Below are 15827 nucleotides of genomic sequence, written 5' to 3'. Positions count from 1 at the left end.
TTTCTTTTCTTTTCTTTTCTTTTCTTTTTTTTCTTTTTTCTTTTTTTTTTTTCCTTTTCTTTTTTCTCTTTTCTTCACTTTCTGTCAGGATTACAGGCACAGCCAAACTACACACATAACATTTAGTTTAAATTGTATTAAACTACATATCCAGCAAGTGGCAGGCAGAAATTGTAAAAGAAAAATTTAATAGATTAAATTGAAAACTGTATTTTTAAATTCAATTCTTTCATTGCCAGCCTGCTTTTTATACCTCTTTTCAGAGGCCATAAATTTCTGCAGGTAAAGATCAATGCCTTGCAAAACTTGGAGAGAAAGGCCTCAGCTCCATTGAAAAGACCTGCTGTCACACAGGCTTACAGCAGTTCAGTGCACACTATTTATCTTTCACTCCAGTAATCCACACAGTATCACACTTCTGAGTTCTAAAACCTCCACTACTCCGAAACTGCAAAACCAAGCTGCATGTAGGCAGTATATTAAGGCAAAGGCATCGCCAACAGTTCCAACTTCATAATACTTTCAGCCTACTGAACCACATGTTAATATGCTACACGTGCGACTCTGCATATTTTTTACCATGTACACTTAAGAGGTATATGTTTCCTCCTCTTTCCAGTGCAATATATTTTAATATAAAATCAATGTGTGTTTTTGGTGGACAGCATAAGAGTTTTATCCACTCGGCTGTGAATCTAAGAAGAAAGCAGTATTGATTTAGATGTTCATTCATTCATTTGCTAGGACAGTTTTAAAGCATTAGGTGATAACCTAATTGAGAGGCATACTGTGAGGGACACTGAGATTGCTGTGATAAATTAAATCAATTCTGGGATGTCATCTATAATACCTTAATACTTGATGGAATGTTCTCCTGGAAAAAATTAAACCAGGAAGTAAGCATCTTGGGTGGCAGAGTGTGGTTTTTCATAAATGCCAGGTGATACAAGGTGATTAAAATACGTATTGCTTATTGTAGAAACATTACATAGAAGTCACACATATTCTCTGTTTGTGTGTAGATGTGCTTGTATGTCAGAAAAGGTATATATTTATCAGGCTGGCTTCCATTTCCCACTATAAACAAATTATAAACAACTCAAGGGCATGGACCTTTTGCCATTTATTAGCTGTCTTTAAAAAAAAGACCTGGCATCACACAGCATCCCTACTGATATTATTTATTCACATGCATTTTACAGAGGCAAATTAGGTCCCACGTGTCACCAAACAGCATTATGACTGCTGCATGCCCACTTGCACTTGCACTGCTCAGGTACTTATTGCCATGAGGCCAGAAGGATCTGTCACACATCTGGGTCTCACATTTAGAGGAGCCTGTCCCTCATTCTCTCACGTAGGCCTCCCGAAAGTGCTGATACTCCCATGGATGTGGGCACCTGATGATCAAGCTCAAAGTCCCCTGGACTTCTCCAATTACTTCAGTCACTAGCTACAAGCATCTTAGACGACTCTTTCTGGTGTTTGACACATACATTCTTCTCAGGGTGGGGCCAGCCAAAGAGAACATTAAGCAACTCTGAATGCACCAGCAGCAATAGCATTAGCAGAACCCAGGGAACTCTGAAATTCTTTCCTAATGCAGGACAGAGTGTGATAAGGTACTAAGCACTCTCACTTTTAACTGAGTCACCAGAGTATGTGAAGTATCATGCTTTAAGCATGAGGAAAAGTGAAATACTTAACAATAAGAACAAACATCCCTGTAACACAGATGATTCTGATTTAAAATCCATGAATTTGCATGTAAGAAATAATTTTGCTCTGAATATTTCCTGATTTTTTTCTACTTTGTATTCACGCAGATTATTGTTAATAGATTCATATTCCTCAAATCAGTGGCTAAATGAAGAGGCTTTTTATATCGCATGTGTGCTTACACAGAAACTAAAGTATAAAATTAGAATATAGAAATATAAAATATTTTTAAAACCCCACACCTGCATTTGAAAAGAGAAAAAGTCCTGGAACTCTGAATTATACCTCTAAAGAGTTAACGTGTGCAGATTTTTTCCTACCCTTCAAAGAGTGGCAGAAAGGCCCTGAGAAGTAAAGGCTCTGCTTGTTCACTACACCACATTTTGGAACTGATAACAATTTCTTCATGCATTAAAATGTCTTCAATACATTAGATTTAGGGACAAAGCCTGCCTACCCAGATTAAAAGAGAATTTGTATTAATGCACAGTTTTAGTTATTAAAGCACAGAATTCTCACCATATGCACCAATAATTTAATCCTGTTCTTAGGCAGTCTCACACTACCAGTAAAAAAGAGGCAGGGGGTGTGGGGAGAGAGTAAACTACAGAACCTTTAGTCCCCAAAACAGTTTTTGATTTATTCAGCCAAGGAGTATTTAGCTTGGCTCAGCTACACTTGCATTGAAAAAACACTTGCCTATTCCAAAAAGTTTTTAACAAGCTCTGCTGCAGATGCCGTTGCCATTTGGCATGTCATCGTCACTGTGTGGTACGGCAGAGAGAGCTCTCGACCACAGGTTTTCCTTGGCTGGGGGAGCCAGCGTTTTTGGCTATCATTCTTCTTCTGGCCAAATGGCTGCATGTTTATGGAATGTGGTTTTAGAGAGTGTTAACAGAGGTTGGGTTAACAGTCTAACCCAGACCAACAGTGAGGCAAAGGCATGACCTACCCAACCTAAGAAAACAGAGGTAGAATAAACTCATATGTGTTGCTCCTCTTAACCCAGAGTCTCCTGTGTGCTCCATGCCTATAGACAAATAGATATTTTCCTTTGCCTCAGGATAGATGACAACAACTTTAAAAGCTGTACCAGTCATGTAAAGTAGAAACATATAAAAACATGTGATTGCTTAATCTTTGTCGGCTTGATTTCATTCTCTCACTTATGGCAATTTTACCTTGGAGAAATGCCATTGAAAGATGTTCAATGAAGTTACTCCTGTTTTTCATGATGATGAGATATATTGAGAGGATAAAAATCCTACAGAGTTAAAACTAAAAACTTCTGTCTTCATATTGCCATCAGACAGCAGCAAATGGCAGTTCTGAAACTTAAAAAGCCAAAGTGTTTCTACACTGGTAACTTGATTCCAAGAAAATTAGTCCCAGGTACCTCCACAAGATTGCATATCAGCTGAGGAAAACTTATAAATGTCCACCTGTAGTTTAGTTTACCTACATTAATCCTGTGTCAGTACATATACCTGCGAAGCCTTGACATTTTAAGATGTAGAACAACTTTAAAAAACAATTATTTTTTTTTTTTTGTTATCACATTTGTTCAAATTCTGAAATATCCCAGTTTTATATATATATTTATATCTATAAATCTATCTATCCATCTGTCTATAGATATCTAGATATCTAGATATCTAGATATCTAGATATATAGATATATAGATATATATATAGATTTATAGATATATCTAGTTTGGTATGCTTCTCTGACACACTATGCTCCTATCTGGAAAAAACAAGGACGATGTACACTCCCTCTGCAGCACACACTTTATACTGCACTCTTTATTAACTGACAATTTTCTTTAGATCAAGTTGTGGAACACAGACACCACTAGAGAAATAGCCAGACCATTTGCTTAAATTCTATTGACCTGCACCAAAAATCCTGTTTAGCACAGTATGGATCAGATAGCTCGCCCTTCAGTTCCCTCTCACTGAGAGATCACTTAGGACTAAGGACATCTTGAGAGTTCATAGACACAAAGGCAATTTACTGCAGCATATTAAAAAAGAGTATAACGTATGACTAAGAATGAAGTAAGCAGTGTCTGGCTACATCCCCCCCACTGTCTGGGTAACTGGCATGCAACAGCAAAATGAGAAAACACAGTAATTTAAAAAAAAAATTCTCTTTTTACCATTTTGGCTTCTGAATGCATTGGGGGAACTTGAGGTGAAGCACACGGATTATTGAGGTTCGGCCCTTGCATCCCCATGATGTTGGAATTCATTGACATTTGTCGCTCCATCTTTCAAAAGAAATAAAAAAAAAAAAAAGGTTTGAAAACATCTGGCGACATTTGCAAGAATTTACTCTCGGTTTCTATTTAAATGGACTCAGCTTTATTTCTTCAAGTCATGACTGGGAAAATAACAATCTGTGTCATGAATTGCATATGTGTGTGCACGTAGGCGTGTGTTTCATCAGAATCGGCCCTGAAAACTCACAGCCAATTATAAAGAAAGGGGTTCTTTAATAAACAAATGTTGCAGCCACCCAGGTTTGCGCTTTTTTGTAATGATTTTCTACCCTTTCCAATATAACAACACTCAGAGTTAAGTGGTTTTAAAAGCATCACTGTATAAAATTGTAGCTTCCCCTCCCAGTGCAGCCCAACTCAGCTTGTTAAAAGCATAAATAAAAATCTACAATCTCAAGCATATGGAAAACAAGTTGGCTGGTTTTCCTTCACTCAGACTGCTCAGCTGGGAAGAGTTTTCCACATGTCTTGTAAGGGAAGCTTTCATGCACTGCTGAGATAGCAAAAAAGAAAGCAAAACTTCTTCTGGCTGTTCAGAGCCCTTTCTGCAAGCAACTCTCACTAGGCTGGGAGGGAGTGATACAAACAACACCTAATGGCAGTAAATCCTCTACAAAATAATTTCCTGGAGGGTATTCTCCTAAAAGAGACAAATCCTGCACACTGCTAGGCCTTGTCAAGGGTGGTAAAGCAGGATTATGGTGCTGCTTCCAGACAGAGCTCAGCGTCCCACCTTGCTTTCAGCCAGTCTGCCAAACCTTTGGCTCCTACCAAAAAGACACTTTGGGGCCTTTCTGTGCAATCCAAGCAGGGGAGCTATTGTTTTGTGGTGAAGCATTGTCTCTCACCCTCCACAATGCCTGCAAGAATGGGTGCTGGGCTTTGGGGAAATGTGACTATCCCTCTGCTCACTGGCAGGGAAAAGCTGCCTCCTTACCCTTTCTCCAAGTGGCAGGAGCAGCTCCCGCTGGCATCTCCCCTGCAGCCCTTTCAGGATCACTGTGGGGCAGGAGGAGCAGCCAGGGCTGACAGGGTTTGCCTCTCCTCCATGCTCGTATCTCCAGGGCCCACAGCCAGAGCACACCTGCTCGTCTGCAAGTACAGCTGCCCAAAGGGCTCCTCACCAGCAGACTGAAGCCACTGGACTTACACTGTTGCTGGATGTTTGCTGCATTTCAGGTTCTCTGGGAGTCATGCCAGAAATAAAACTTCCCACAATTACATGTCTTAGGGTTTTTTTTTGTTAAACTTCCCGATCGATATTCCAGGAGAGCGTTATTGACAAGTTAATAATTAATTACTTATTCATGACTGCTCAAATAGCAGCCTAACCTGAATCTTTGTATCCCTGCGGATCCCTTGATCCAGCAAAGCCAGAACAAGCAGTGCTGTTCTCCCTCCCATGGTCAATTGCTCTCAGGTTTGTCTTGCAAACTGAACACAGTGAAATGAAGCAAAAACTTCTTTTTTCTCCATTTCCTCTTCCCCACGTCATCCTTACTTTTCTCCGCCTCTAACCTGCCCAAATGTCTTCTACTGAAAGGGTTAAAAGGTTAAAATCATTCAAAATTTGAAGTTACAGTTTTAAAGCAGCCCTTTGGCTTCCATGAGATGGGAAACATTCCCATCCCTCTAGAAATGATGAAAGATGAGCAGCAATTGTTACCTAGTTCTCAATAAGGGCAAGTTAAGAGGCCAGAAAAGCAAATCACATTTCTTTCTTTTTAACTGGTTATCTCCCACACAAGAGGATCACTTACAGTTCACTGACATAACTTATGTACATTGCTTTTCCAGGTTTTTTTTTTCTGAATTCAGAAAAATCTTTTTGTTCCAGCACAGACATGCTGATCTCATGAACAAGAGAATCACAAATTGTGGTCTCATGTAAACTGCTTCTAATCACTCTCACACTAATTAGCAGGACATTAACTTAATCAGAAATACTCTAAGGTGAAGCACCAAAGATGGTTATTACACTGGCTTTTTACAAAATCCAGCAGGCTTTCACCTCTGCTTAGACTGAATCAAACACAACACAACTTTCCACCCTGCAAAGAAGCCAAATCAGAAAACTTACAGGCATGAGTACAGCAGAAGATCCTGGCATGGTAGGGTTGGGCAGGGTGCCGGGCATAGAGGCAGGCATAGGCTGTCTTTGTCGGTTGTGTAGGTGCAGTAGTGAAGACAGAGAACCTGGGACAGGCCTAGAAGAAAGGAAAAGAAAAGAAAGCTGTCATGGGCTGTGGGGACCAAAACAAGCCTTACCCTGCCAGCCATTGGTAGGCACAGGCAGCTCCAGACAAGCAGGCGCAGATAAACCAACCCAGGATTTGTCCTTTCCTGCATAAATCAGAGGAACATAAAGTTTTCAAGAAGATGAATCACCTTCCTTTTTCTCTTTATCAGTTAAAGCACCAGTATAGTTCATCTAATATAACATGAATGTAAATGTACCAGCTGGTCTCAGTGTGGGCACCTCTGCATAGCACAGTGCAAATGATGGTACAAAAAAGATTTTCTACAGACAAGCCAGAAAAATCTCCTGGCATTACTGCACTGCAAGTTTAGCCCTCAGGAACAAAAATATCTGGATGATAGTATTGCAGACTATGACAAAAAATTAACCACTCTTAAATTAATTTTGAAATTGTATCACATGTAAATAAGCTATTCTAAAATGAGTATGTCAAATCACTCTTGAAAATCTCTCCTGTGAAAAGCTACCAAGCCTTTGTTGTTAGCAAGATTACTAATTTTATCACTTAGCACACCACCAGGACATAAAAAATGGGGGAAAAAAAAAAAGAAGAGTAGAAATAAAATTAAGACAATTACATTTGGATTAAGCAGTTTATGAAAGCAAAACATATGGACTACAGAAAAGCAGAGTGAATTGTTTTGGCAAAAGGGGTTCAAAAGATTTAGAAGGATTTTTTTAAGTACGGCACTGGGAAAACTACATGTGAGAAAGCAGGCCCACTTACAAAGAAGAACCATAAAATTAATGGATTAAACAATGTTGGGACTATACTTTGTAAAAAGCTGTTAAGAATGTGGCCGTGGGGATTTTGTTATCAGGTTTTTGTTTCTTTGGTATTTTTTTTTTTTTCATTTTGAAGAAAGTGTGAGTTGCTTAAAATTTTGAGTGAGTGCAATTTGCTACCTTTTCAAGCTTTCAAAAAGCTTGAAAATAAAATTTTCACTTACAGTGCCTCAACAAACATTGACAGTACAAGTAGGTGTGTTAAATTCTCAGAGAGCAGGATTCTCTTCTGTGTAGCACATGGTTTAGACTGTTTATTGGGAAGGACAGCTGCCCCTAAAGGTACGAGACAGACTGCAGAAGAAGGTGCATACATAATCTGGGAATTTGAAGAGCCTCTTCAGGGGCTATCATGAAAAAAGTCTAAGATGTTTAGAGCCTCTAAGCTTCATAGTTGATTTAAAGCCTTGGCAGAAGCATCCTTTGCTTCAGTGATGAGTCCACTAGCCATAAAAGCCTCAAACTTGGGCTAACCTGGTCAGGGGAAGCAATCATAACCTTAGAGGAGCAAGGGGTAAAACTATCCAGCTTGTCCTGAACTGTGTCACACCAAATGATGGGGCTTTACATTTTACCCCTCCAATTGCAAGTGGTACTGTCAACCACAAATACATAAAACACTCCTCTAACTTTAGCTGTCACTTCCAATTATCTAATAATATGCAAAAAGCCCATAGGGTGTGAGCAATCGGATTCACAGACATCCAGTATAGAGGACATCACATCCAAAGCGTAGGTGCCTGTCTGATGGCAAAACCACCTTCTTCTGACATACAAGTCTCCTTCTCTTTTGCCAAGACTTCAAACCACCTAATCCCCTTTTCATTAAAACTCCCCAGCATTTCACATCCTTGGACTTACAGTCCTTTAACACTCATCTCTTCAACCCTATTTCTGTAGAAACATTTTTATCCCAACAAATGTCACCTCAAAATCCTTGCCCTGACAATTCCCCCATACTCAGACACTCTGCTCCTCCCACCCTTCTGCCCTCAGCTGCCCTCTTTTAGCAGCTGCACACAACTGAACCCATCCTTTTGTCTTGGTTCTCCATGGAGAGAAAAAGCCTGTGTTTTGAAGGATGTTTTAAAAATCCTCCCAGACACATACAGTACTCATTCAAAAGGGGAAGAAAGAAGCCCAAAAATAACAATAAATGTATCTCAGATACAGACAAGGAGCTCTTCCTATTCCTCCCTGGTTATCTGCTGATGGAGGAATATGATGCACTTACATCTTCATATCACCTTAAAAAAACTCAAGACAACATTTTCCAAATGTGTGGTACAATCCTGTGAGAGAGTGCAGTAAGTTCTGTGAGGGAGCATGAATGAATTTCTGGGATATGCGGCTCTACAGTCAGCTCAGCACACAGCTAAGCCTGGGGAGCTGTGGAGGTGGCATAAGTGGAATGGATGCAATGCAGGAAAAATGAGCTCAGAAGATATACTCAAAGTACACAGACCCTGACCCATTCTACTGTCCACTTAAACCCAGCTGCTCCATATACCAGCACTCATTCACACATGAGAACTTGACAAATCAATAGAACAGGGCCAAAACAGCATGAAAAGCAGATTCAGCACTCTTTTGAAAAGAAAATAGCAAGGAGATACCAGGTTGAACATGAGGAAGTGATCTCAGTTCAGTTTTTAGAGGCTGTGGTGACCCCCACAAGCAGGGCCCACTTCCCACTGGCCCATACCAGAACTACTGCCCTGCAGAGCAGCCAACAAACTCAAACAGGTCTTCTCTACCTCATGCTTTAAAGTCCATGTAACAGAAGGAAGGGCTGGAGCTCCATCCTGGGGCATTTGAGGGGCAGAAGAGAGTGTGCTGCAGCCCTGACTGGGGATGCACAGCTCCTGGAGAGTGGGTGGGAGGAGTGAGCAGGAAAGGAGAAAGCACTGCTGCACACTCCTGCCTGGCCCAGGATGAGACTGAGGTGTGCACCCACCTGCCCACTCTGCAGCCCTCTGAGTCCACCAGCTAAGATGTGTGACCTATGGAACAGGAGCTGTGGGAACTGCACTGGCCAGAGCTACACATTCAATAAAAACACTGCTCAAGTTTTCAGTGGGGTCAAAGTAAAACAAGTACTGTGAAAAGAGCCCCCTCCCACCTTTATTCATTCTGAGAGTGCCCTACATACAGACCCTTTGTACAATTCACCAGTTTCGTAATAAGCTTAGGTGTTAGGCTGTTTGACAGAAACTTATTTTGGCCTAACCTATAGAATTTGTGCAAGTGATTCTCAAGGGACTGCATGGTTTGGGTTTTGCTTATATGTTCCAGATCCAAAAAAATCTGCAAAGTTGCTTTAATGAGTTTGGGAATATGGGGCATGGGCAAAAGGGAATTATTGGTATTTATTAAAATGGCAAAGAAGCTTCCTTGCTGTCCCCAGTTTTACCTTTAACACTGCTTCATTTCAGGGGGAAGCACATACTTTATACTTAGCTAGAGAAAAAAAAATCTTCAGTTCTTCAGGTATTTTTTCTTACTACACTCCTGCTAGTCTGTTCCCAAGTCTGTTTTTCTAAAGGGGTGCAGTCAGAGAAGCCTTGCACTTCAAGGCCTGAGCCTCTTTGCTGGAAAGCCTGCAGTGCTCCTGCCATAGATAAAAGTGCTACGCAATGCACACCAAATTCCCCCCTCCCATATCAGGGAAACTGATATTGCCCAGTACTCATGGATACTTCCCTTGCTCCTACACTGAACGCAGGTTTAGCACGTGCTCCAGCACCCTCACTCTCACAGAACTCAGAGAATGTGTATGCCACAGGACCCTACAGGCTGAGATACCCAATTTGTCTAAGACATCTCTTCCAAGGACAACACAACCTCTTTTGTTGTTGCTTTCTATATGGCAGCAAAGAAAGTTAGCAAGAGTTTATAATTGTTATTTTTAATGGTGGACATATTAAATCTGCTCCTCTCTTTGTAAATGCTGAGGATGTACTGCCTGCCGCCTGCCAATCAATATTGGTGACTGGGAGGTTTTCATTCCTTGGCACCTGTGTTGCTAAATAAATAGGGCTGTTGGGCAAACAGCCCACAGATAAAGGACACAGAAGATAGAGAACTGACAGATGCTCAGCCTCACTGAAAATCTGGCTATCGGTGGAATTTTTCCAAAATTTAAGAATTGTTATTGTGTTCCAGTGGAACCTGCTGTTGGACATGGTAGGGTTTTGGTCAGCATTTGTATGCTGTCTCTTTGGGCATACATGGCTGGATAGTCAGCGTTACGGTGGCTTAGTAAAATACCACATGTTAGCCAAGCTCCTGCAACTGACCACGTTGGCTCCTCTTCCTCTGCATAGTCATGCTAACACCGTGAGTCACCCTTATTAACATTGAAACAGATGGGTGGTACCCTGCTAAGCCATGGTGATTGATCATGTTCCATCATATGACTCTACCCAATGATTAAAGATAACTCCTCTAATTCAACCAAGTATCTAGGATATATACTTCAGTGTGTGCCTCCTTGATTAATACCAAATATTCTGTCTGATATGATGCAATTGACTGCCTGATGACTAAACACTACACTTGTCTATTAAAAGACTAGTCTTCCCTTAACTTGAAGTCCTCAAGGACAATTTGGGCAGATGCTATTTAAAGTATCACTGCAGAATGTTTTCTGTTATGGTAAGGCACTCTGGGTCAGTGGGTCTTACCATGACCTCTCTCCTGCTCCTTACTCCCCTGGCACATAACATTTGTGCAAGGTCATCAAGAATATCTACATCACAACCCCATTTTTAACACTTCAGCTGGCTCTGGTGTGGAAAAATTTAGCCAGAAGTACACCAAGTTACATGGGGGTAAAGGAACTCGTCTCTTGACTTTCCATAGCCTTCAGAGCCAGACAGATCACACCAGAGCAGCCCATAGGTTGTGCTGTGGAAATTTGCCATGTCAGGTCAGCACTGGCTGAGGGGTTTCTGTACCACACTGCTGTTACACAACACACTTGATTAGACTGTAATCATTTTTTTATATATGTATAAACATGTACATATCTATGTATTTATTACAGCAGTGCCTAGAAGCCTTGCTTTAAAATATGTGGGTGAGGTGAGGTTCTGCCTCAAAGAGCTTGGAGATGAAGTTAAAAATGAGGGAGAGTGAGTAGAAGCAGTAGGGAGACAGATGTGAATAAGTCATCAATGACATTGTTATGACCAATGTAATGAGGAGCAATCAGTGCACGCCAGCAGCCTGGATCTCTGCAAGGGTCGCCAGTATGTGCATGTGGTTTGTGTGGCTTTCAGGGTGAAGCCCCCAAGAAGCCTACCATAGCCTAAGAAAAAGCACAGCTGGCTGCAGTTTACCCTCTGAAACTCTCATTGACAGCCAGGAACTGTCACAATTAAACTTTTCATTGCAGAAAGTAAGTTTCCTGGAGCATGTGTTTCCACAGACCAGCTGCAAGCTGCATTTGCAGCAGCTACTGCAGCCAGAGTACCTGGCCCAAGTGCTGTCCTGGGCCTTCAATATTTGAATAATTCAGTCAGAGGCAAAGACATGGAGGGGATGTTTTAATCTGAGAAATGACTGAACGGGTTCCCTCACTTACTGCTTGTCTGCTGTTTTTTGATCCACACTGCCATTATTTAAAACCATCAGAAAACCAGAGCTTTCCTCATTTGTGATCCATTATTTCCCCACCCACAAAACAGGGCAGTTCTGTCTAGTTTCAATTTATCCATTTGTCATTCAGAGGAGGAAAGAAAAAATAAACACGAGGGAAAGCAACAACGAAGCATCAGACCAGTACTTGGAATACCTCACATAGTTGCAAGGGACCTTACCTGACCTGCTGTATCCCATGTTTAACGATGCTTTAATCACATCATCACCAGAGAGCCAAGCTTTCCAAGAAGTGGGAGGCTTGTGTCACCAGGATTTTTCAGGGAACCAAACCATATTCAGGGGAAAAGAAAACTGGCACCTAGAATTCATGGCTCCCTGCCAACCTAGTAAAGATCCTCGTTTGTATTTCTCAGATAATTCAGACATCTGCATGATGTGGGCAGATTATTATTATCAGTAGCAGACATTTATACTGCGGTGGTGCCCAAAGGTCCCAGCCGGGACCGGGACCCCATTGAGCCTGGCACTGTACAAACACAGATAAGAGACAATTCATACAGAGCGTGTTTACATTCTAGGGACACAAACCAGATGAAAAGTAGAAGACAGAGATAGAACACACAAGCAAATAAATATGCTAAAGAACTGGAGACAATTTAGAGGCACAACTCTGGTTGCCTTTTTGTTTCTTTGTATGTTTTTTATTTAACTGGTATGCTCAGAAATGACAGGACCGAGGAAGTTTGCAAGAGGAAGGGAGTAACTAAGGCTGAGACACAGGAAGGGTAACACTCTAGAGAGGGAAAACTGTGGCTCATAACTTGGAGGATTTGGGAAGCATCCAGACAAAGCTATGCGTTTTGCAGAGATTTTTAAATGGGGTATGCATGTATCTTCATATATTTTTTACCTTTAGGTATTTTTCCAGTGTTGCACAAGAAGAGATTTCTGCCTGGGAAAGAGAAACCAGCTGATGGTAAATACGCTGGCAAAGTGAAAGTGATGCTTGACACGGTAATGGGAAACTGGAGGACTGAGATAAGATAAGGCTAAGCTTCGAAAAGTCTTAAAGACAAGAAGCTTGATTCAGAAGCAAAGGGAAAGTCCATGTAAGTGTCTCAGAAGAGCTGGCACAATTAAGATAACAAACTATACATTGGCGCAGAGAAAAAAGGAATTCAGCAACAAGCATTACAAAAAGAGCAAGATGCAGCATACAGATATCAAATGATACAGAAGTCAAAAGCAACTAAAGAGGTGTTGCTTCTCAATTCAAATATCTCTCAATGTCACTTGAGGAGAAGATGTTCATTAGAAACAAACCACCTCCAGAAATGCATTCTAGATCATTTGTTCTAATACACAGAACACCCAAATGAAGGGAAAGAATAAAACAAACAAACAAACAAACAAAACCCAGAGAATGGATATATATATATACAGTAAAATACTATCATCCCATGGAAAAATACCTTCAAAATTTGTTAAAAATTCAGTACTTTTCACCTGAGTTTGTAGGAGAAAAGCCCCACAAATCAGCAGCCCCATCATGTATTTAGTGGGCCAAAGTCTAGTTAAAGGTTTAGTCAATGATAAATCTTGCCTTTCCTAGCAATCTTTTTCTAGCACAACTCCAGTTGTGCTAATGCCACCTATATTTCCTGAACACATGTTTAAGGAACCTCTGCAAATTCAGCACAAGTAAAAGGACCAGCAGGTCCTTGGAAGCCTCACAAAACCCATTAACATTTGCCTTTTGGCTCTTACAGGTCTTAGGAACTGCTGGTTTCAATCTTTCTTTCCCTCTAAATATTTCACTGGGTCTTATTGCCTGACCCATTACAAGAAAAATAAGAAAAGCTAGAATGGTTTCTTGGACTATAACCTCCTTGGAGAAGTTTATGTTCTGCACAGTGTTATGCACACAGCTGGAACTCACAAATGATATGTGAAGGATAATGGCATAGTTAAAGCAAAACAGGGAAACTCTGAAAAAGGCAGGTTCAAGGATTATAAAGATCTGGCCCATATAAAAACACATTCTTGCATTAAAATAAGAAAAAAAGAAATGGGATAAACCCAAAAAACTGCAACATAAATAATATTTGATCATAAAAGCAAGCAATGATGTCAAGCTCGTTCCACTGCCACTGCAGTCCCTCAGCTCAGACAGAACCAAGCTTAACTCTTCAGGAAAACAAAGGATTTTGCAGCCTCACAAATAAAGGTGTGTCAGTTTTCATTGAAAAAATAGGTAGCTATAACACACAAATACATCAAATGGTAGCTGACTTAAAACCAGGAATAATAACAGCAATAAAGCTTACACAAACACTTTTAACATGACCATTCTTTTTTAGACCTGGCCTTAAGATTCCAGCCTGACAAGAAATCAAGAAAATTTGAAAATCTGAGGCTCATTGAGGAAAAATATCAACAGGTCAAACAGCTGGAAAGGAATCTACCTGCAGCATGCAGAAAAAGTGACAACTGAACAAGTAACTCTTCTGCCAGGTTAGGGCTACCTAAAGGTGCTGGAGCCCTCATTTGCTCAAGTGACTCCTTTCACACACGTTATAGCAGTGCAAATGGATTTTACTTGATCTGCACAACTTTGCATCTGAAAGGGACTTATTCAAAAAGGATGGAGAAAAAGCACATTTTACTCTTAAAGGGCTGAGAGGGTCTTCAGAGAGTTCTCACTGATTACTCACTACCAACTGATCCCTATACTGGAAATCAAGTAAAACAAATGTCTCAAAATTGTCTTTCTATTTAACCGTATTATTTGGACCAGTGCAATTTAATATAAATACTAAGATAAAAGAGTTTTGTAAACCCTCTTTATAATAAAAATGAAAAAAAATCTTTTTGAAGTGATTTATTTTTCTTTTTCTTTTCTCCTTTTTTTTTTTTTTAACTTCCCAAACAATGCAGAAGTTTGTCTCTGAAAATAAGATGGTGAATTACAGCAAAGTTATGAAAACAAAGAACCAACAGTTTCTCCAGTGCAGGCTTGTTACCATGAGCTAATAATTCCAGACTTTAAGCAAGCTGAGCCTCTTTTTTAATAACTGCATGCCTCTAGGCAAAGTATTTCTACTAAAAATTATTGAGGCATGGAACAAGGCAAGGTGTGTGAGCTAATGTTGGATTGTTCAGCTACTAAACCAACTCCTATAGCAATGAGCCTGCACTGAACTGACAGATTATTTCTCTGTATACACTTGTATAAACATACTGCTTAAGGTCGAAATCTGTGTAAGCTTTCTTTTCAATTAAAATGTCAAAGATGACAGCACATGTTTTCACTGTCCTTCAGAGGATGATGGATGCTGCAGCAGCAGTTTCATGCCCCCGTGTTTCAGAGATGTTTGCCTGCCTGGGTGTCTAAGAAAGATGTACTTGCTGATGTCTTTATGTGCCTGCAGGCAGACAGGACTGCTATACTAATACTTTGGGTGGCTTTACCTCTCTTGACTTTTTCTTCCTCAACATTGCCCTCATGGGCCCCCACATCCAACGCTGTAAAAGTTGGAGCGGAAAGGTTGCTGTGCACAGAGAGGTTGGGAAAAGGGTCCTGTATAAATTAATCAAATTAGGATTGCTACTTAAGTGAAGGCTTTAAATTGCAGGCCAGTTTCTGGTCATGGCTAATTCAGTTCGGGTACCTAACTTAGGTCACCACAGAAAAAAAGCTGCTGTGGGTAGTCAACAAAAAGACAAAGTTGGCCCCTAAAGAAGCTTCCAGCAATTTAAATATAAAATAATATTAATTAAAAGACAATTAATCTGAATCTTCACATTTCTTCAGCTCTAAATTAATAAACTAATAAAACTGTAACCATCAGTTTCTCATTCGTGCTCAACAGTCTAGAGCTTGTACAAAGACAGTGGCTCCAAATGTTGCTGAGCCTTAGGACCATGTGGCAATACAACTCACAGCACATGCAGCTGCAATGCTAGCTTTGGGCATGGAGCAGAGATTTGATCACAATTTTGCTGGAAAATAGATTGACTAAAGGAAACAGCCCAAATGAGAGAAAACCAGTCCAGCATCTGCCACTGGCAGATTCAGTCTCTCTCCTGCTGACAAGACACAAGTCTTCTGAATCCACTATGGAAAGCAGAGCTTGCTCTGGTTAGCAGAGCACAGTCACTAACGAAGACAA

The 15827-nt window shown here is 40.6% G+C and overlaps 1 protein-coding gene across 3 annotated transcripts in view; it reads right to left on the bottom strand.

Annotated features, from left to right (window-relative positions):
* CREB5 (cAMP responsive element binding protein 5) overlaps positions 1-15827 on the bottom strand; it is a 214558-nt gene that overhangs the window by 67110 nt on the left and 131621 nt on the right. For all 3 annotated transcript variants that reach the window (XR_004495813.1, XM_033511893.1, XM_015618792.2), the window contains 2 exons: positions 6085-6211; positions 3882-3992 (listed from right to left, as the gene is read on the bottom strand). Coding sequence is in view for 2 of the 3 variants with exons in the window: in XM_033511893.1 (XP_033367784.1) it covers positions 3882-3992; positions 6085-6211 (238 nt within the window). In the remaining variant the exon portion in view is untranslated. The remainder of the gene's footprint in view (positions 1-3881; positions 3993-6084; positions 6212-15827) is intronic.

The sequence above is a fragment of the Parus major genome, chromosome 2 (genome assembly GCF_001522545.3).
Source record: "Parus major isolate Abel chromosome 2, Parus_major1.1, whole genome shotgun sequence".
NCBI classification, from domain to species: domain Eukaryota; kingdom Metazoa; phylum Chordata; class Aves; order Passeriformes; family Paridae; genus Parus; species Parus major.
This window is presented reverse-complemented; position numbering and strand designations above follow the sequence as displayed.